Raw genomic sequence first — 19,288 nt, 5'->3', positions numbered from 1 at the left:
ACTTCTTGGATCCGGGAGAGTGGTGTCTCGGCGCCGAGGCGTTTCAGTTGCTAGTGCGTGCTTGGGGGCAGCCCTGATGGATCTGATGGCTACAAGTGGCAACGCCAAAGTACCCCGCTTCTACAGTCGTCGCAGGGACGGTCTGGCCGAGGGTCTGGATGCTCTGGTCCAACCGTGGCCAACGGAGGGGCTGTTGTATGTGTTCCCTCCTTGGCCATTAGTGGGCAGAGTACTGCTTCGCATTGTTCGCCATCCGGGGCTGGTGGTCTTGGTGGCTCCGGATTGGCCTCGTCGTCCGTGGTATGCGGATCTGGTGAGGCATCTGGTGGCGGATCCTCTTCCTCTGCCTCTCGGATGCGATCTTCTGACGCAGGGTCCCATTCCCATGTTCGACCCGTCTCCCTTTGTCTTACGGCTTGGCTCTTGAAAGGGGCCGCCTGAGTAAGAAGGGATATTCCGACAAGGTGATCTCTACACTTTTGGGGTCCCGGAGGCTTTCTACCTCTCGGGCTTATGTACGGGTTTGGCGTCTTTTTGAGGAATGGTGCCGAGCGCGGGGAGTGGTCTCCTTTCGCGCTTCTCTGCCTAACATTCTAGAGTTTTTGCAGGATGGCCTGGATAGGGGCCTGGCCTGGTCTTCTCTTCGGGTTCATCTGGCGGCCCTGTCGGCTTTTCGGGGGCTGGTGACAGGTCAGCGTTTGTCAGCCATTCCTGATGTGATTCGCTTTCTTAGGGCGGCCAAGTTGATCAGGCCTCCCATAAGGCCCTCGATTCCCTCTTGGGATCTCAATCTGGTTCTCTCTGTTCTAGTGCGCCCTCCTTTCGAGCCGTTGGATGGCTGTTCGTTGAAGGACCTTACGCTGAAGTCGGTCTTTTTGGTGGCCATTACTTCCGCTAGACGGGTGTCGGAGCTACAGGCTTTCTCTTGTAGGGCTCCCTTCCTGGAGTTTTCGAAGGAGCGGGTTGTTTTGCGGCCTGTTCCTTCCTTTCTGCCGAAGGTAGTTTCTCCTTTTCATGTCAATCAATCGGTGGTCCTCCCGGTCTTGGGTAGTCGGGAGGGTTCTTCTGAGCAACGACAGCTGCGCAAGTTGGATGTCGGTCGGGTCCTCCATGCTTATGTGCAGCGGACCCGGGATTTTCGGAGCTCCGATCATCTCTTTGTGCTTCTGGCGGGTCCTCGTCGGGGGGCTGGCGCTTCTAAGGCTACTATTGCGCGCTGGATCAAGGAGATGATTGCTTCCGCTTATCTTCTGAGTCAGAAGCCGGTTCCGGAGTTTCTCAAGGCTCATTCCACTAGGGGTCAGGCGGCATTCTTGGGCTGAGTCGTCGCTCGTGCCTCCGGTGGATATTTGTAAGGCTGCGGTTTGGTCCTCCTTGCATTCCTTTGTTCGGCATTATCGGGTAGATGTTCAGGCGCGTCGGGACGCGGTGTTCGGTGAGCGTGTTCTGGTATCGGCCCTTCGGGGGTCCCGCCCGTGAGAGGGACTGCTTTGGTACGTCCCAATCGTAAAGTTAACCTCTACTGGTCTGGAGAGTGCTAAAGAAGGAGAAATTAGGTTCTTACCTGCTAATTTACTTTCTTTTAGCTTCTCCAGACCAGTAGAGGTCCCCACCCTGTCTGTTGTTGTTGTGTGTTGGGGCTGTTGCGCGGGCAGTTTTTGGTTTTTGCTGCGGGTTCTAGTATTTTTCTAGGGCCGGGAGAATTGAAGAACAGCGGCTGTGGCTCGGCTGGCTTAGCTGGCGAGCTGTGGGGACCTTCTTCCTTCGGGAATTTCTCCTCTGCATTTTCCAACAGCATTTTGGGTATGTTTATTTGTTACTCCTTTCGGAGTATTGTTTTTTCTCTCTGTTGTTTTCCAGTTCTTGGTTCTGCTTGGGCTATTCGGCAGACTGAGGGAAATAGAGAGGAGGGGCTAGGATATACTGTCCCAAAGTTTTGTTTTCAGTCTCCACCTGCTGGTCATGATTAGATATATACCCAATCGTAAAGTTAACCTCTACTGTTCTGGAGAAGCTAAAAGAAAGTAAAATTAGCAGGTAAGAACCTAATTTCTCCATAAAGCTCACCGCGATGAAAGCTGTTTGATGCGGTGGAGTGGGTGGGACTGAGGCTCATAAATTCTTTTGATAAATATTCAAAAGATGTTCTAGATGCTCCAGAGTATCTACAATATTAAAATTAGAGTTTACACTCTGAGCATAGGATTATTATTAATCATATTCTTTGGAGATAGTTAACAACTCTTACTGCCATGGAAAGCTTTTGAGCATCGGGGCCACAGTGTCTTCCCAACTGCCCTCCCATCCAGTATCTCTTTCTTCTTCCTCCCTCTCATCCACTACCCCAAATTCACCATTTCTCCCTTTTTCTTCCCAAATGCTATCCCGTCCAGCATCTCTCCCTTCCTCCTCCTCCTTCCAGGAGCGTTAAGGGGTTCAAGCAGGGCAGCTCCGGGAGGAGCCTGCAGTTGAGATGTCATTCTTCTCTTCCCCCCAACTGCCATTCACTCTGTGGCTCCTCAATATCTCTCCTCTTATCTCTCTCCCTATATCCCACCCCAGGAACTCTGTTCTTTAGGAAAGTCTCTCTTGTCTGTACCCTTCTCCTCTACTGTCAACTCCTGACTCTGCTCCTTCTGCCTCTTCAAAATGGCAGTTGGGGGGAAGAGAAGAATGACATCTCAACTGCAGGCTCCTCCCGGAGCTGCCCTGCTTGACCCCCTTAACGCTCCTAGAAGGAGGAGGAGGAAGGGAGAGATGCTGGATGGGATAGCATTTGGGAAGAAAAAGAGAGAGATGGTGAATTTGGAGTAGTGGATGAGAGGGAGGAAAGGAGGAAGAAGAAAGAGATGCTGGATGGGAGGGCAGTTGGGAAGACATCAAAGAAAGGGGCGGGACCGCCGGATGAGGAAGCAGCGCAGGCGCAGGGCTCAAAGAAGGGCCGGGACCGCCAAGAGGAAGCAGCAGGACACCGGTAGGAGCTTCTACATGATGGGGGGGGTCGGGAGGCTGTGGGGGTGCGAGCGGTCCTTCAGGGTGGGGTGCGGGTGGGAGTGCGTGCGAGCGGTCCTTCGGGGTGGGGGTGCTAGCGGTCCTGCTTGGGGGGGTGAATCGGACGTCGGGGGGGGGGGCATCAGGCTTTCAGGGTGGGGACAGGACTTCAAGGGGGGAGAGGAGAGTCGGGGTGGCCAGAGAAGAGTCGGGGCGGGCGAAAGGAGAGTTGAGCGGGGAAGGGAGAGTCGGGGCAGCATGCGTGGTATACGGGTGTGCGCGGTATAAAAAATTTTTTTTACATATATTTCGGTTTCCCGCGCGCTATACCCGTGTGCGCGTTATCTACGTGAAAATACGGTAATAATTCTTGTCAAGAACTGCAAAAAAAATTTTCATCCAGTTTCTAAATATTTTGTCTGACACCTACGTTTTTACAAAAGCTTCTTCCATCCTTGCTTTGATAATGCTTGTATAAGATGTTCAGTGATTTTGATTCTGGTTACATGAATTTTTTTGCAGAATATTTGGTGCTGTTTATAAAGTGCCTTCTGTAATAACTACCTTCGTGCTGCTTTATCCTTTAATGGATTTGCATCACTTTTTGAGAACACACGAGTAAGAACTGCACCTACTTTAGTTTTCAGGTCTCCAGAAAGTTTTTGTTGTTTTTTTTTTGTTTTTTTTTATTAGATAGTTTTGTTCTTATGAGATGTAGTTTTACTACTACAACTACTTATAATTTCCATAGTGCTGCTAGATGTACATAGCACTATACATTAAGACATATAAGACAGTCCCTGCTCAGTAGAGCTTACAGTCTAATTAACAGACCAACAGGATGAGTAGGGGGTTTTAGGACATACAGAAGAAAAATTCATCAAGATGTGGTAAAAGATCACTTTTTACTGCATCTTGATTCCCTATGGGATCCCAGTAGCACAGGTTGCTGAAACCCATGGTAAACAACACTAGAAAAACATTAGAATTTAGAATAGTTGTATTGTCTGATGTCAGCTCTGAAAGAACCATCCTGATTTTTGTATTCCATGACGGTCATTTTTGTTTGTGACGTGCCACATCAGGCTGAATTTGTAAGTGCCCAAAGCAAATGGTATTTTGGGAGCTGCATGGTGCATCCAACTTGGTTTTAACAACCCTTGTGTTCTCTCTTCTTTCTTGGGTCAGAACATCACATCTGTGCGGCACATCTGACTTGCCAGCTTTGTTGAATGAGAATTTCAAGAGGATGTCTTGAGCTGTAGCAACTGAGCCATAAGACAATATTTCCCCCTCCCCTCTTCCTCCTCTAATAAAATGTCAGCATAAGCATGTTTTCCACAGAGCCATGGCTTGTTTTCCAGCTGAAGATCTTGTGCTTTTCTTCATGGAAACTTCTGACTTTATACTGGGGACTTTACCATTTGAGTTTGATTGAACAGTTACTTTAGTCTAGTTGTTTATACCACTTCTGTCGCAATCTTATTTTCCTTTTTGATTCAGATAATTTGATTTAGTTAAGTTAACCACAGTGATGAATGGTTTGAATGATGTCAGTAGATACTCTCATATGTATTTTTAGGTTCATCAATTTCTGTAAGGTTAGTTATTTATAATGTCTCTGATTTTATAATAATGTAGCATTATATTGGATATAAGGATGTTTTTCAGTCTTGGCTGTGGCTAATAATTTAGTTTGGAGTGCCAGTATTTTATTTAGAACTCTGCAGCTTGCATTATATGTTTAACAGAGTAACAGGTAATGTCTCTTCATCCATGCCAGACCAAATCTCCCATCAGGGTGAGACATAGTAACATAGTAAATGACGGCAGATAAAGACCTGAATGGTCTATCCAGTATGCCCCAAACATACACTCTATAATTTAATTAATTAATTTAAATTGTTCTTTTTTTAGATATTTCTGGGCCAGAAACCCAGAGCTCTGCCCAGTACTTTGCATAGGTTCCATTTACTGGAATCTCCGTCAAAGCTCACTCCAGCTCATCTAAACCATCCCAGCTCATGCTCTATATGTTTTTGCAGCTGGTAGCTTGTCAGTAATTTCTCTGTCTTCAGCAGAGAACAGTGGTTGTGCAGCAGATAAAGAAATAATTAAAAGCTCCTGTAGCCATGGGCTTCACCATTAAGCAGGAGCCAGGTGCTCCAGGGAACTTTTGATCGAACTCCTGTAGTACAAATTTTCTTCCCCATCCCTGCCCTAGTCCTTTTTCTATGGAGGATGCCCTTGAGGCCAATCAAGAATTTACTCTGAGGATTTCTTGGCTCAAGCAGCTTGGCAATGCAATTTCTTTAAAAAAAGAACATAGCTAAGCAACAGAAGGAAAGAAAAGGGGAAATGCAGCATGCACAGGCTCCACTGCAGCCCTAAGAAATCCTCACCACCTCCCCTGAAGATTTAACCGGAGTGCCACCGGAGAAAGAAGTCCTACACCTGGTTCAGGTCTCTCATTATTCCTGGTGGTCAGGACATTTCTTTTTTCTCTTCTGAATTCAAAGAGGAATGTTTAAAAGGTGAAGTGAAAGAGGCTATTACAGCCCAGAAAACATCCTTTAAAGAATGGAAAAAGGATCCCAGTAAAGAAAATAAGAAGAAACAAGCACTGGCAAGTTAGATGCAAAACATTGATAAAGAAAGCGAAACAAGAATATGAAGAGAAACTTGCCAAAGAGGCAAAAACTCATAGTAACAATTTTTTTAGATACATCAAAAGCAGAAAACCTATGAGGGAATCCGTGGGACCATTGGATGATCAAGGAGTAAAAGGTACTCAGGGAGGATAAGACCATAGCGGAAAGTCTGAATGAATTATTTGCTTCTGTCTTTATGGAAGAAGATATAAGAAATCTTCCAGAACTGGAAACGGTTTTCAAGAGTGATGAGGTGGAGGAATTGAAAGAAATCTCAGTGAACCTGGAAGATGTAATAAGCCAAATCAATAAGTTAAAGAGTGATAAATCACCTGGACTGGATGTTATACATCCCAGACTACTGAAAGAACTCAAACATGAAACTGCTAATCTGTTGTTAGTGATCTGTAACCTGTCGCTAAAATCGTCTGTAGTACCTGAAAATTGAAAGGTGGCCAATGTTATGCTGATTTTTAAAAAAAATTTTTTTTTTTTAAGGGTTCCAGGGGAGATCCGGGGAATTACAGACCGGCAAGCCTGACCTCAATGCCGGGCAAAATAGTTGAAACAATTAGTTTTTGATAAAGTTCCTCATGAGAGGCTCCTGAGAAAATGAAAGTCATGGGATAGGAGGGTAGAGTTACCGTATTTTCACGTAGATAACGCGCACTTGTGTAAAACGCGCACACGGGTATAGCGTGTGAAAAACACAAATTTATGTACAGAAATTTTTATATACCGCGCATACCCGTATACCGCGCATGCTGCCCGACTCTCCTCTGGCCACCCCGACTCTCCTTTCGCCCGCCCCGACTCTCCTTTCGCCCGCCCCGACTCTCCTCTCCCCCTTGAAGTCCTGTTCCCACCCTGAAAGCCTGATGCCCCCCCCCCGATGTTCGATTCACCCCCCCCCCGCAGGACCCGCTCGCACCCCCACCCCGAAGGAACGCTCGCACACACCCGCACCCCCACCCCGAAGGACCGCTCACACCCCCACAGCCTCCCGACCCCCCCATCATGTAGAAGCTCCTACCGGTGTCCTGCTGCTTCCTCTTGGCGGTCCCGACTCCCCGACACGATCGGGGCAAGAGGGAGCTCAAGCCCTCTTACCCCAGCCAACCGCGGCACCCCCAAAACGATCGGGGCAAGAGGGAGCTCAAACCCTCTTGCCCCAGCCAACCGCGGCACCCCCGACACGATCGGGGCAAGAGGGAGCTCAAGCCCTCTTGGCCCCCCGACTCCCCGACACGATCGGGGCAAAAGGGAGCCCAAGCCCTCTTGCCCCGCCGACTCCCCAACTCCCTGACAATATCGGGCCAGGAGGGAGCCCAAACCCTCCTGTCCACGGCAACCCCCTACCCCCACCCCGCACTACATTACGGGCAGGAGGGATCCCAGGCCCTCCTGACCTCGACGCAAACCCCCCCCAACGACTGCCCCCCCCAAGAACCTCCGACCGCCCCCCCAGCCGACCCGCAACCCCCCTGGCCGATCCCCATGACACCCCCACCCCCCTTCCCCGTACCTTTGTGTAGTTGGCCGGACAGACGGGAGCCAAACCCGCCTGTCCGGCAGGCAGCCAACGACGGAATGAGGCCGGATTGGCCCATCCATCCCAAAGCTCCGCCTACTGGTGGGGCCTAAGGCGCCTGGGCCAATCAGAATAGGCCCGGGAGCCTTAGGTCCCTCCTGGGGGGCGGGGCCTTGGGCACATGGTCAGGTTGGGCCCATGTGCCTCAGGCCCCGCCCCCAGGTGGGGGCGGGGGGGTCGTTGGGGGGGCGGTCGTTGGGGGGAGGGGGGTTTGCGTCGAGGGCAGGAGGGCCTGGGATCCCTCCTGCCCGTAATGTAGTGCGGGGTGGGGGTAGGGGGTCGCCGTGGCCAGGAGGGTTTGGGCTCCCTCCTGGCCTGAACAACTAGCGGGGGGGGGAGGTCGCCAGGGCCAGGAGGACTTGGGCTCCCTCCTGGCCCGATATTGTCGGGGAGTTGGGGAGTCGGCGGGGCAAGAGGGCTTGGGCTCCCTTTTGCCCCGATCGTGTCGGGGGGGCAAGAGGGCTTGAGCTCCCTCTTGCCCCGATCGTGTCGGAGGTGCCGCGGTTGGCTGGGGCAAGAGGGCTTGAGCTCCCTCTTGCCCCGATCGTGTCGGGTGTCGGGACCGCTAAGAGGAAGCAGCAGGACACAGGTAGGAGTTTCTACATGATGGGGGGGGGGTCGGGAGGCTGTGGGGGTGCGAGCGGTCCTTCAGGGTGGGGGTGCGGGTGCGGGCGGGAGTGCGTGCGAGCGGTCCTTCGGGGTGGGGGTGCGAGCGGTCCTGCGGGGGGGGGGGTGTGAATCGGACGTCGGGGGGGGACTATATAAAAAAATTTTTGTACAACGCGCTCACACGTATAACGCGCAAGGGTATGCGCGGTACGTAAAAACCACGTATAACGCGCGCGTTATATGCGAGAAAATACGGTAAATGGCCATTTTTTCTCAATGGAGAAGGGAAAATAGTGGTGTGCCTCAGCGATCTGTACTAGGACCGTTGTTGTTTAACTTATTTATAAATGATCTGGAAATTGTAACTACGAGTGAGGTGATTAAATTTGAAGATGACAAAGTTGTTAAAATGCATATAGACCTTTTCAAGCAATATCTGATTGAGAATTTAAAGGTTTCCTCTAATGCTATTCTTCCAGTAAATAAAAAAAATTAGCAAAAAACAAAAAAGTCCTGAAGATGATGTTGAAAAGGTTAATGATAATACTTTACAAGTAGATTTTGAAAATATGTCTGCTCTTTTGAACAAACTATAATCTAATCTAATCTAAACCTTAAGTTTATATACCGCATCATCTCCATGAGAATGGAGCTCGACACGGTTTACAAGAACTTAAAATAGTGGGTAGAGAAGAAGAAAAAGGATTACATGAACTTATGTGTAGAAGGGGGGAGAGAAAGGGGGGAAGGATAGAGCTACAATTTGCTGAAAAGCCAGGTTTTCAGTTGTTTGCGGAATAACTGAAGGGAGCTCAGGTTCCGCAGCGGGGTGGTGAGGTCGTTCCAAAGACCTGTGATTTTGAAGAGAAGGGATTTTCCCAGTTTGCCTGAATAGTGGATGCCGTGTGGAGAGGGGAAGGCTAGTTTAAGTCTTTGGGCAGTTCTGGAGGAGTCGGGACTGGAGGAGTTGAAAGAAATTTCTGAGAGAGCGACATTCTTAGGGCTCCTTTTACTAAGGTCCACTAGTGGTTTTAGTGTGCACCACAATGCTGTGCGCATTAAACGATAACGCCTCCATAGAGCTTGTGTTAGTATTTTTCATTTAGCGCGTGGTTTGCACGTGCTAATCTTAAGCACGCACTAAAAACGCTAGCGCACCTTAGTAAAAGGAGCCCTAAGTATCATTTGTGTTTGAGCAGGACATGAATATGATTCTCTGAGATTGTTTTTCAAAAATGCTCAAACTTTGTTTAGGGGTCAAAGGATCTGGGTTTACCCAGATGTATCAAAATCCACACAAGAATGGAGAAAAATGTTTTTTTATTAAGACAAGAGACTATTAAAATTTCAGCTACTTTTCTCCTTGCTTGCTCTTGCAAATGTTTGCTCCGATATTTGGGAACTAAGTATACTTTTTTTTCCTTCAGACCATTTGAAGGAGTTCCTGAAACTCAAGAAGATCATCAAAGAATAATTTTGGGACATATAAATTAACAAATGGATTCACATTATTGCCTTTTCTTGCTAACTTTTTTCTTGATATTCTCCATTATTAAATTTGCCCACTCCCTCTTAATTGAGGTCTAAGGAAGAGTTAAGGATATTTCTTTATTTTGTTAATTGTTATATTACCTTAAATTTATTCTCTCTGGGTTGTCTATAACAAGATTTTCTCTTGTAACTTGTAATTTGAAATTTTAATTTAAAAAAAAATGCACACGGATTGTGAAAAACTGCAGGAAGACCTTAGGAAATTGGAAGACTGGCGTCCAAATGGCAGATGAAATTTCATGTGGAACAATGCAAAGTGATGCACATTGGGAAGAATAATCCAAATCATAGTTACCTGATGCTAGGGTCCCCCTTGGGAGTCAGCGCTCAGGAAAAAGATCTGAGTGTTATTGTGGACAATACACTGAAACCTTCCACCCAATTGCAGCTAAGAAAGCAAATAAGATGCTAGGAATTATTAGACGAGGGATGGTAAACAAAGCTAAGAATGTTATAATGCAATGTTCTGCAAACTTTTGTTGAGCTGCGACACAGTAAATGTAGTGGCCACAGCGCGAGGCATCTGGAAGTGTGCCCCATCCCTCTCCCCCGCAGAGTTGACCCACTGAGAGGATGATTTGCCAGGGTCCTCTGCTCAATCCTCACCCTCATCTGCATATTTTCAAATCCCATGGACCAAGTAGAGATAGAAACAGCTCTGTTGGGGGACCTCTCTCTTCTGGGTTCTTTTTCTCTTGATTTCCTGATGTAGATGCATTAGGCTTATCAGGGTCTGGCATGAAGACAGCATCAACTTCAACAGGATGAGAGACCCAGGATGATGGGAGAGACTCAACATTCATCCCAATTCACCCAACCTCTGGCTCACTCATTGCTGAGGGAGCACCAGAAGCTAGCATTGAGGAATGTGATTACGGTGATGCATGGAAGCCAGAGGATGAAGACTTTTCAGTGATTAGACCCTTCAGGAAAGAATTGCTGTCTGATTTTAGTGAAAGACACCAAGGACCATCCAGATGTGGGATAATCAAATCAACTTTATTGTTGGACCCAATATGGACTGTGTTTTGTTAAAAAGAAATGTCTGCCTCAGGGGTCAAAGGAATGAAAGAGCATAAGGATAAGCAGTTGCTTAAACACCAGTAGTCCAAAGAGTGGAACATGCAGTGCCAAACAAAGCCGTTAGCATTTCTGTGACAAAATGGCACTTGGGACCTGGGCTGGCTTGATGGACCTTCAGTTTTTTTCCAATATGGCAATTCTTATGTTCTTAGGTAGTCTACAAAACCTGTCTAAAGAATCTGGGAATACAGGGAGTTGGGGGTGGAGGTACACCCTGAGTTATAAAACTTGCAAAGTGTAAACAGATAAAAAAAGGGAATGGTCAATATGAGTGTCAGTGTTGGACAATAGGCAATGAGAGATCCAAAGCACAGCTATGGAGGCACCTTGCTGAAAGAATGCTGACAGGCTATCCTACTACTTTTGACATGTATAGTGGCATAGGAATTTGCTTTTGCTGGAGTGAGGGTTTAATCCCATTTATCTGGCCGGTAAGGCATATTTGTACTGTCCACAAAAAGGGCTCATAAGGAAGCACTTGGACTAGTTCAAAGAAGCAGACTTAGTTACTTTTGACTGTTAAAGTTGATGGAGTTGTATCCGTTGTAGCTTTGAGTTTGATGCATATGACCATAAAATACATTTATTCTAATTTTTATTTTTCTTATATTTAATATTGGTCATTGGGTCATTTGACCTTAAAGATGTGATTTGAATTGACTGCTTTGTAAGTAACATTTCAGTCAAAGTCTGTTGTATTAATCTAATTACTTTTGATTTTCTAGAGTCTGATATTGTAGGATCAAATCCTACAGAATGGCTAGAAAAATGTGTCCTTCAGAACTTAGAAAATTTTGAAAAAACTAAACAAAAACTCAGGTAAGAGTTGAAAAAAGTGATTTGTTAGGAGAATGCCCATTTTGTTTCTCTGACTTGATGTACAGATTTAATATTCAGATTTACTCCTATTGCCAACGGCATACTTTGTTACCAAATCTACAATATATTATAGGCTGAAAGTACTTTGCTGTTCATAACTTCTTCCTCTAGCACATGTTAAAAGATCTGGTCAAATGTGGCAAACATGTCCACAAAAGGATACTTCTGATCTGCTAGAATGGTTCCTGGGTACTTGTTGCCCTTTTGGAGAGTCTGGAGTCTACTACTACTACTAGTTTGCTTTTTTTGTTGTTGTTGTTGTTATTTTCTCTCAAGGTTTGCACAGCTGACATTGTGCTTGTTGCAGGTTTCTGGGTCTCGCTGCATCTTGTCAGGTAGAAATCAATGTTTCAGTCACCATGCTGTGGCTTTCTTCAGGGTATGCTGTGAAGTCTGTATTTTGCCTTTGTAAATAGTGGGTTCACTGATCTAATTGGGAACAGGGCAGCCCACCAATTTGAATTTTGGTGGGAAAGTCAGTTGGTCAGAAATTTGAATTTGTTGTGAGAGTCAGTTGGTTTCTTTTTCCATAGAATGGAAATGTCTGGTGGGTTTAAAGATGTTCTCTCTATGGAGCTGAGTTACATGTTCTCTCAGGTCAGTGAATTTTGGCGGGAAAGTCAATTGGTCAGAAATTTGAATTTGTTTGTTTTTTTTCCCATAGAATGGAAAAGTGTCTGGTGGGTTTAAAGATGTTCTCCCTGTGGAGCTGGGTTACATATTCTCTCAGGTCAAACTGCAGACTTCAGAGCATACCCTGAAGAAAGCCACAGCATTGTAGCTGAAATGTTGGTTTCTACCTGACAAGATGCAGCAAGACCCGAAAACCTGCAGCATGATTTTTTTTTTCCTTTGCATAATTTTGTTGAATTAGTTGCACCAGGGTGTCCAAACTGCAATCCTGAAAAGTTAATGCCACAGCAATACCAACTGCAATCCTGAAAAGTTAATACCAAAGCACTAGTTGCAATTAGCGCTGGAGGAGTGACAGTATTGAGTGTAGAATGCTCAGAGGGCAGTAGCATGGGAGACAATCCCCTAGATGTCCTATCTATCTGTCCAGGGACCATCTGTTGCATGTTGAATGAACAGTGCTGCTTATGTTTTTCAGCTCTATAGAAATGATAAATAGTAGTAGTAATGTGCACTCCAAAGATTAGCACAAGTACTTGCAAATGTAGTCAAACAGATGTTAATAAGGTCATTTCCTATTTCTTCCCATGTACACAGAACAGTGCACAAAACAAAGCCACCCTTACCCCGCTGAAAACCTAACACCAGCTCAAGAAGGGATTAGGTTTGTTTGAAGTAAGATTTCCCATGATTCTGTCTTTAAAATCTGCCAGTTTTTATTGAAATTAGAAACAGAAGGAAGCTTACGCAAACTCATAAACACTGGTAATGGCAGTGAGATGCATATGTGCAAATTGGAGCAAACCTGAAACTGAATGCACCCGTTGGTGCCTGTTTCCAGCTTAAATATAAGCCTTCCAAGTTTAAAAAATAAAAAAAATGAAAAGCTTACATTTAAAGGTGCAGAAAACAGGCTCCAAAGTGTGCTTCACCTTTGGGTTTGCCTGGCACCAGCACACAAGAGCTGAGCCTATTGCACAGCTCTTGTGCACATTCACCAGGCACGTTCCCCTCCCTTAAGTTCCCAATGCTCAACACTAACAGCATTGCATGTTATTAGTGTTGAGCACTGGGAGGTTATTTTGCTGTGCTGTTCTCGCGATATTTCCTGGCGCTGATCCGTACTACGCCAAAGTTGAGCATTATTGGAGAGCTAAAGTCAGGTCAGGATTTCAGGATGTGTTTAATATGTTGAAATATATTTGCTGCTTCAGTTGTATATAAATATCTCTCATGCATATTCATTAGGGATATCTTGAAAACTAGACTATATATCCCCTCTAGGAATTTTAATATGACTCCCCTCTTTTACACTGTGAAATATTATATATATATTGGTGCTTTAGTAGTGTACAATAGCTTTCTAAAATAAATAAAAATAAAATATTAAACTGAATTTAAGATCACTAAGGGCTCCTTTTACTAAGCTGTGGTAGTATTTTTAGCAGGCGCAAACCCCCACTCTACACGGAAAAACTAACGCCAGCTCAATGGAGGCGTTAGCGTCTAGCACGCACTCGCTAAAACCGCTAGCGCAGCTTAGTAAAAGGAGCCCTAAGAGTTTTACTTGGCTAGGCACCAGCCTTTGACAGAATTTTTCTCTTAGTCCCTCAGGGAGTGTAATGCACTGGCAGCCAGAACAGAAGTCAGTTACACTCTTTCCAAACTTTCTTCTTGTGAGAAAAGCATGCTCTTATGGAACTGCTAACCAATTTATCAGAAAAGTCCATAAGAAGATAAGAATTATCATAATGTCTCAGACCAAAGTCCATCAAGTCCAGTGTCTTGTTTCCAACAGTGAAATGAGAAAATCGAGAGGCAATAGAACACAAAAAAGGCAAGTGCAGTGTAATTCATCAAGTCCAAGCGACTTGATGAATTATAGATCTAAAAAGAAATCTTTTTTGTGCTAGTGTGGTAAGAACATGAAAATTACCATACTGGGACAGACCGAAGGTCCATCAAGCCCAGTATCCTATTTCCAATAGTGGCCAACCCAGGCCCCAAGTACCTAGCTTGATCCCAAGTAATAAACAGATTTTCTGCTACTTATCCTAGGAATAAGCAGTGGATTTCCCGAAGCCATCTCAATAATGGCCTATGGACTTCTCTTTTAGGAAATTATCCAAACCTTTTTTAAACCCCGGTAAGTAAATAGATTTCACCACATTCTCTGGCAACAAATTCCAGAGTTTAATTACATGTTGTATAAAGAAATATTTTCTTTAGTTTGTTTTAAATCTACTACTTAGTAGCTTCATCACATGTCCCCTACATCACATGTCCCCTAGTCCTAGTAGTATTCACATCTACTCTTTCCACTCCGCTCATTATTTTATAGACCTCTATTATATCACCCCTGAGCCATCTCTTCTCCAAGCTGAAGAGCCCTAGTCACTTTAGCCTTTCCTCATAAGGAAGTCATCCCATTCCTTTTATCATTTTTGTCGCCCTTCTATTTACCTTTTCTAATTGTGCTATATAATTTTTTGCAGTATGGTCCTCCAGCTTCATCCCCATGATTATTTTCAACATCTCCAGCCATCTGGTTGCAGGTTACTCTCTTCATCTGGTTCTTTCAATCTTCCCAAATATGATGTCCTTCTCCAATGCTCGCTCTCTTCTGACGATATGACCAAAATAATACTGTTGTAACTTCATCATTTGGGCTTCAAGTGACATAGCCAGTTTGATCTCTTCCAGAATCAATTTGGGTTTTTTTTAATTATAGCTTTTATTTTTCACCAATGCACATTATACAGAACAAAGCGTCCATAAGCTCAATAAGCACAAAAACAATAGAACTGAAAGGCATCATATACAGAATGGCCATTATTATACAGAAATTAATCAGCAACATTAAATCTCATTAATTCCCTCAAGATCCACATACATCAGACGTCACCTTCACTATAAAGTTTTCTTCCACTCTTCATAGCAGTGCCATTTCCTAATAAAGCTCCCCATCCTGTGATACTTCAAGGCCATCAGCCTGTACAGAGAGTACCAGTCGTCCAGGTTAGTCAGCACAAATTGCATATTTGGAGCAGCAGACTGTTTCCAACTGGCTGCCAGCACCAGGTGAGCCACCATTAGGAACAGCTTAGTGAAGTAGACTTCCCCCTCCTTCCAAACATTATCATAATGATGTAGAAATACTAACATAATGTAGGGCTTGAGAGCTCTATGCAGAATAGATGACAAGGCTTGGAATACTGAGGTCCAGAACCCCCGAGCCATTCCACAATCCTACCACATATGCAAATAAGTACCTGGGAGCCCGTATCTCCACCAACACTGCCCATTTCCCCCTCAAGAGAGATTTGCTAGCAGAATAGGGTATAGTACCAGCATAACAAAGCTTTGTACCCATTTTCCACCATCTCAGTATCCAAGCTTAGCAATATATTTCCAGGTCATGTTCCATTCCTCCGGAGTTATATTCCAGCCCAAATCTGCTTCCTAAGCTAATATGTATTTCAGGGGGAGATTGGACCTACTATTAAGGCAGGCATATATGGTAGAAACATAGAAACATGATGGCAGATAAAGGCCAATGGCCTATCTAGTCTCCCCATCCGCAGTAACCATTATCTCTTTCTCTCTCCGACAGATTCTATGTGCCTATCCCAGGCCCTTTTGAATTCAGACACAGTCTCTGTCCCCACCACCTCTTCTGGGAGACTTTTCCATGCATCTACCACACTTTTTGTAAAAAAGTATTTCCTTAGATTACTCTGAAGCCTTTCACCTCTTAACTTCGTCCTATGCCCTCTCATTTGCAGAGTTTCCTTTCAAATGAAAGAGACTCGACTCATGCGCATTTACATTACTTAGGTATTTAAACGTCTCTATCATATCTCCCCTCTCCCGCCTTTCCTCCAAAGTATACAGATTGAGATCTTTAAGTCTGTCCCCATACGCCTTATGATGAAGACCTCATACCATTTTAGTAACCTTCCTCTGGACTGACTCCATTCTTTTTATATCTTTTTGAAGGTGCGGCCTCCAGAATTGTACACAATATTCTAAATCATCAAAGTCTTATACAGGAGCATCAATACCTCTTTTTCCTTACTGGCCATACCTCTCCCTATGCAACCTATCATTCTTCTAGCTTTTGGTGTCACCTTTTCAATCTGTTTGGCCATCTTAAGACCATCACATACAATCACACCCAAGTCCCGCTCTTCTGTCGTGCACATAAGTTCTTCACCCTATAAACTACCACTTCCTCGGGTTTTTGCAGCCCAAATGCATGACCTTGCATTTCTTGGCATTAAAATTTTAGCTTCCAAATTTCAGGACATTTTTCAAGCTTCGCCAGGTCTTTCTTCATGTTATTCACACCATCCGGCGTGTCTACTCTATTGCAGATTTTGGTATCATCTGCAAAGAGGTAAATCTTACCTGACAACCCTTCAGCAATATCATTTATAAAAATGTTAAAAAGAATAGGCCCAAGAACAGAACTTTGAGGCAAACCACTGGTAACATCCCTTTCCTCAGAACGATCTCCATTGATCACTACCCTCTTTCGACTTCCACTCAACCAGTTCTTGACCCATCCCATCACTTTGGGACCCATCCTGAGGGTGCTCAGTTTATTTGTTAGACATCTGTTTGGAACACTGTCAAAGGTTCTTTTTTACCTCGGGTCCAACAGCTTTTCAAATTCAGTTTAGTAGTAGTAATTTTCACCCCAAGGAGCTCTCTGAGATTCCCAGCCCGCTGAATATGTGATATGGGAACAAATCTCCGTCCGTACTGGGCTCCATCCGTACTGGGCTCCATGGATGACATTACCACATGTGAGAATATCTGCCTGCTGTCCCTGGATAATACCTGTTACAGGTAAGTAACTGTGCTTTAATTCTGCGATTAAAGATAGAAGCAGAGATAAATGAAGGCAGATAAAGGCTTATCTAGTCTACCTAACCATGCCATCTACAATCCTCTCCTTTCGAGATCCAACATACTTGTCCCAAGCTGTCTTGAATTCAGGTATGTTTGTTCCAGCCCCCCCACCCCCAGCCAACTGCAGCTTCTTGTGACTTTGGCAGTGGAGGGTTAAGTGACTTGCCCAAATTCACAAGGAGCCACAGTTGGGGGGGATATATATATATATACTTATAATCACAATCAGGCAATTACAACTTTTAATAAAGATGCAGCCCTATTAGATAGTATACTTTGGTCAAATTTGACTGTTTGGTTTTGGGGAATTTTTAATCCTTCCAAGAAGTACCTCCAATTAAAAATTTCAAGATTGGATGAGCAATTTGGAGAAATTAATAAATTATAACTTGTTTCTTGTTGCCACTTTCATGATCTTCATTTTCCTGCATTGGACTAAATTATCTTTTAACACAGATAAATTTCTACTTGCATTACAGATAAGTTCTTGCAGTGTATAATTTCACTTTATACATGCAGTGGTTCTCAAACCTGTCTTGTGAAAGGGGAAGGGGAGAGAACTCTTAGCCAGTCAGATTTTCAGGATATTCACAATAAATATCTTGAGAGTAATTTACATACAGTGATGGACACTCATGAAAGCAGATAGAAGAAAAATCGATGCCTTCGAGTTGTGGTGTTGGAGAAGACTTCTACAAATCCCATGGACAGCTAGGATCGCCAACAAAGATGTTCTTAATCATATAAACCTAGAGTTGACTGCCAGATAGACACTAACCTGTTTTGGTCATGTGATGAGAGCGAATTCACTAGGAAAGGCGGTGCTACTCAGAATGGCCAGTGGTAAAAGGAAGCAGCAGAGACCAAAGGCCCATTGGCCAGATACCATTAAGAATGATATGGGAATGAACATTAAGCAATTGAAAAAAGCTGTGGAAAACATGGCGAGGACTGGCCTACAGAGTATCCAAGAGTCAGACATGACTGAATTGACAGTAGTAGATGGTAGTTCTATAAGTGGGCACTTCTGTGTAAGTGCCTTTGATGCCATGAAGGGAGTGCCTATTCTGTAATGGCATAGTGAGTACCCAGATCCCATTATAAAATATTAGCATAGCCCAAAATTGGTGCACCATAAGTTTAAGTGCCCCCAGTTAGACTAGCCTTAGAATTGGTGTAGGTGAGTGTGCCTGAATTTGGCAAGGGTGAGTGTAACACAGTATTCTTTAAGTAGCATGTATAACTGCCCAACATTTCCATTTGTGTACCATAACATTTATATACGAACCTTTATAGTATAATGGTTAGGGCACTGAAGTGCTTTAACGCTACTTCTTAGCATATGTAGCACATAAAGGAGTGCCTAACCTCAGTCACCTAGTTAAAGAATTGCCTTTAATGGATACAGTGCATGTTAATCTAATCCAGAAATATTAATTACAGATATCCTGAAATTGAGAAACTGGAGGTCTCCAGGATAGCATTGGGAACCACTGTTTTGTCATATACAGTAAAACCTTGGTTTGCGAGCATAATTCATTCTGAAAACATGCTTGTAATCCAAAACACTCGTATATCAAAGCAAATTTCCCCATAAGAAATAATGGAAACTCAGACGATTCGTTCCACAACCCAAAAACTTTAATACAAAATACTATACGTACTTGTATTGCAAGATCTCGCTAATTTAGAGCAGTCACTACACTCCTGCAGCGTCAGAGAGAGAAGAACCATTGGCTCAGTTGTGATGATATGACACATGTATACTGTTTGTACTTGTATTGCAAGACATTGTTTGTATATCAAGTTAAAATTTAATAAAATGGTTTGCTTGTCTTGAAAAACACTTGCAAACCAAGTTACTTGCTTTTACTGTATATAGATAAGACTATATATAGACAAGGTTTTACTGTATATAGATATATAGAGAAATGTAGATAAATAAGGAAATGAAAGTTCAAAGCTGCATCAAAAATTGAACACACAAGTAAATTTTTGAGCTTTTACGTATAACTAATACTAGTATGTTAGCAAAGTTCTAGCATATTTTGATGCCCAAATTTTTGCTTCATATCTGTGTTTTTTGTTCCCTTCCAAGCTACATTGACAGACAACTTAGATTATATTCCCTGCAATCAGATGTCTGTCCCATTCATCCTGCCTAATAACCATAGCTTTTCCTTACTGGTAAACAGCCACAGCTCCTCTGAGGCAAGTACTTGAAGCCTTAGCTATATTAGTCTCCAGCTGAGTAGAGGAATGCAATGCTCTGCCCCAGTGCTCTGCTCACCTCAGGGACTCCAAGCCATATTTTCACAATCCCTCTATTATATAGCTGGCAGGCATGGGCTTCCCTCTGAGCAATGGTTGCATCCAGTGTTTT

General features: G+C 44.2%; 1 protein-coding gene across 1 annotated transcript in view; it reads left to right on the top strand.

The window, feature by feature from the left end:
* The window catches only part of MTBP (MDM2 binding protein), a 155,181-nt gene that overhangs the window by 103,932 nt on the left and 31,961 nt on the right, over positions 1 to 19,288 (top strand). Inside the window, exon 15 of the mRNA XM_033933248.1 lies at positions 11,202 to 11,295. Coding sequence (XP_033789139.1) covers positions 11,202 to 11,295 — 94 coding nt within the window. The remainder of the gene's footprint in view (positions 1 to 11,201; positions 11,296 to 19,288) is intronic.

Source organism: Geotrypetes seraphini, chromosome 2, assembly GCF_902459505.1.
Source record: "Geotrypetes seraphini chromosome 2, aGeoSer1.1, whole genome shotgun sequence".
Taxonomy (NCBI): Eukaryota; Metazoa; Chordata; class Amphibia; order Gymnophiona; family Dermophiidae; genus Geotrypetes; species Geotrypetes seraphini.
This window is presented reverse-complemented; position numbering and strand designations above follow the sequence as displayed.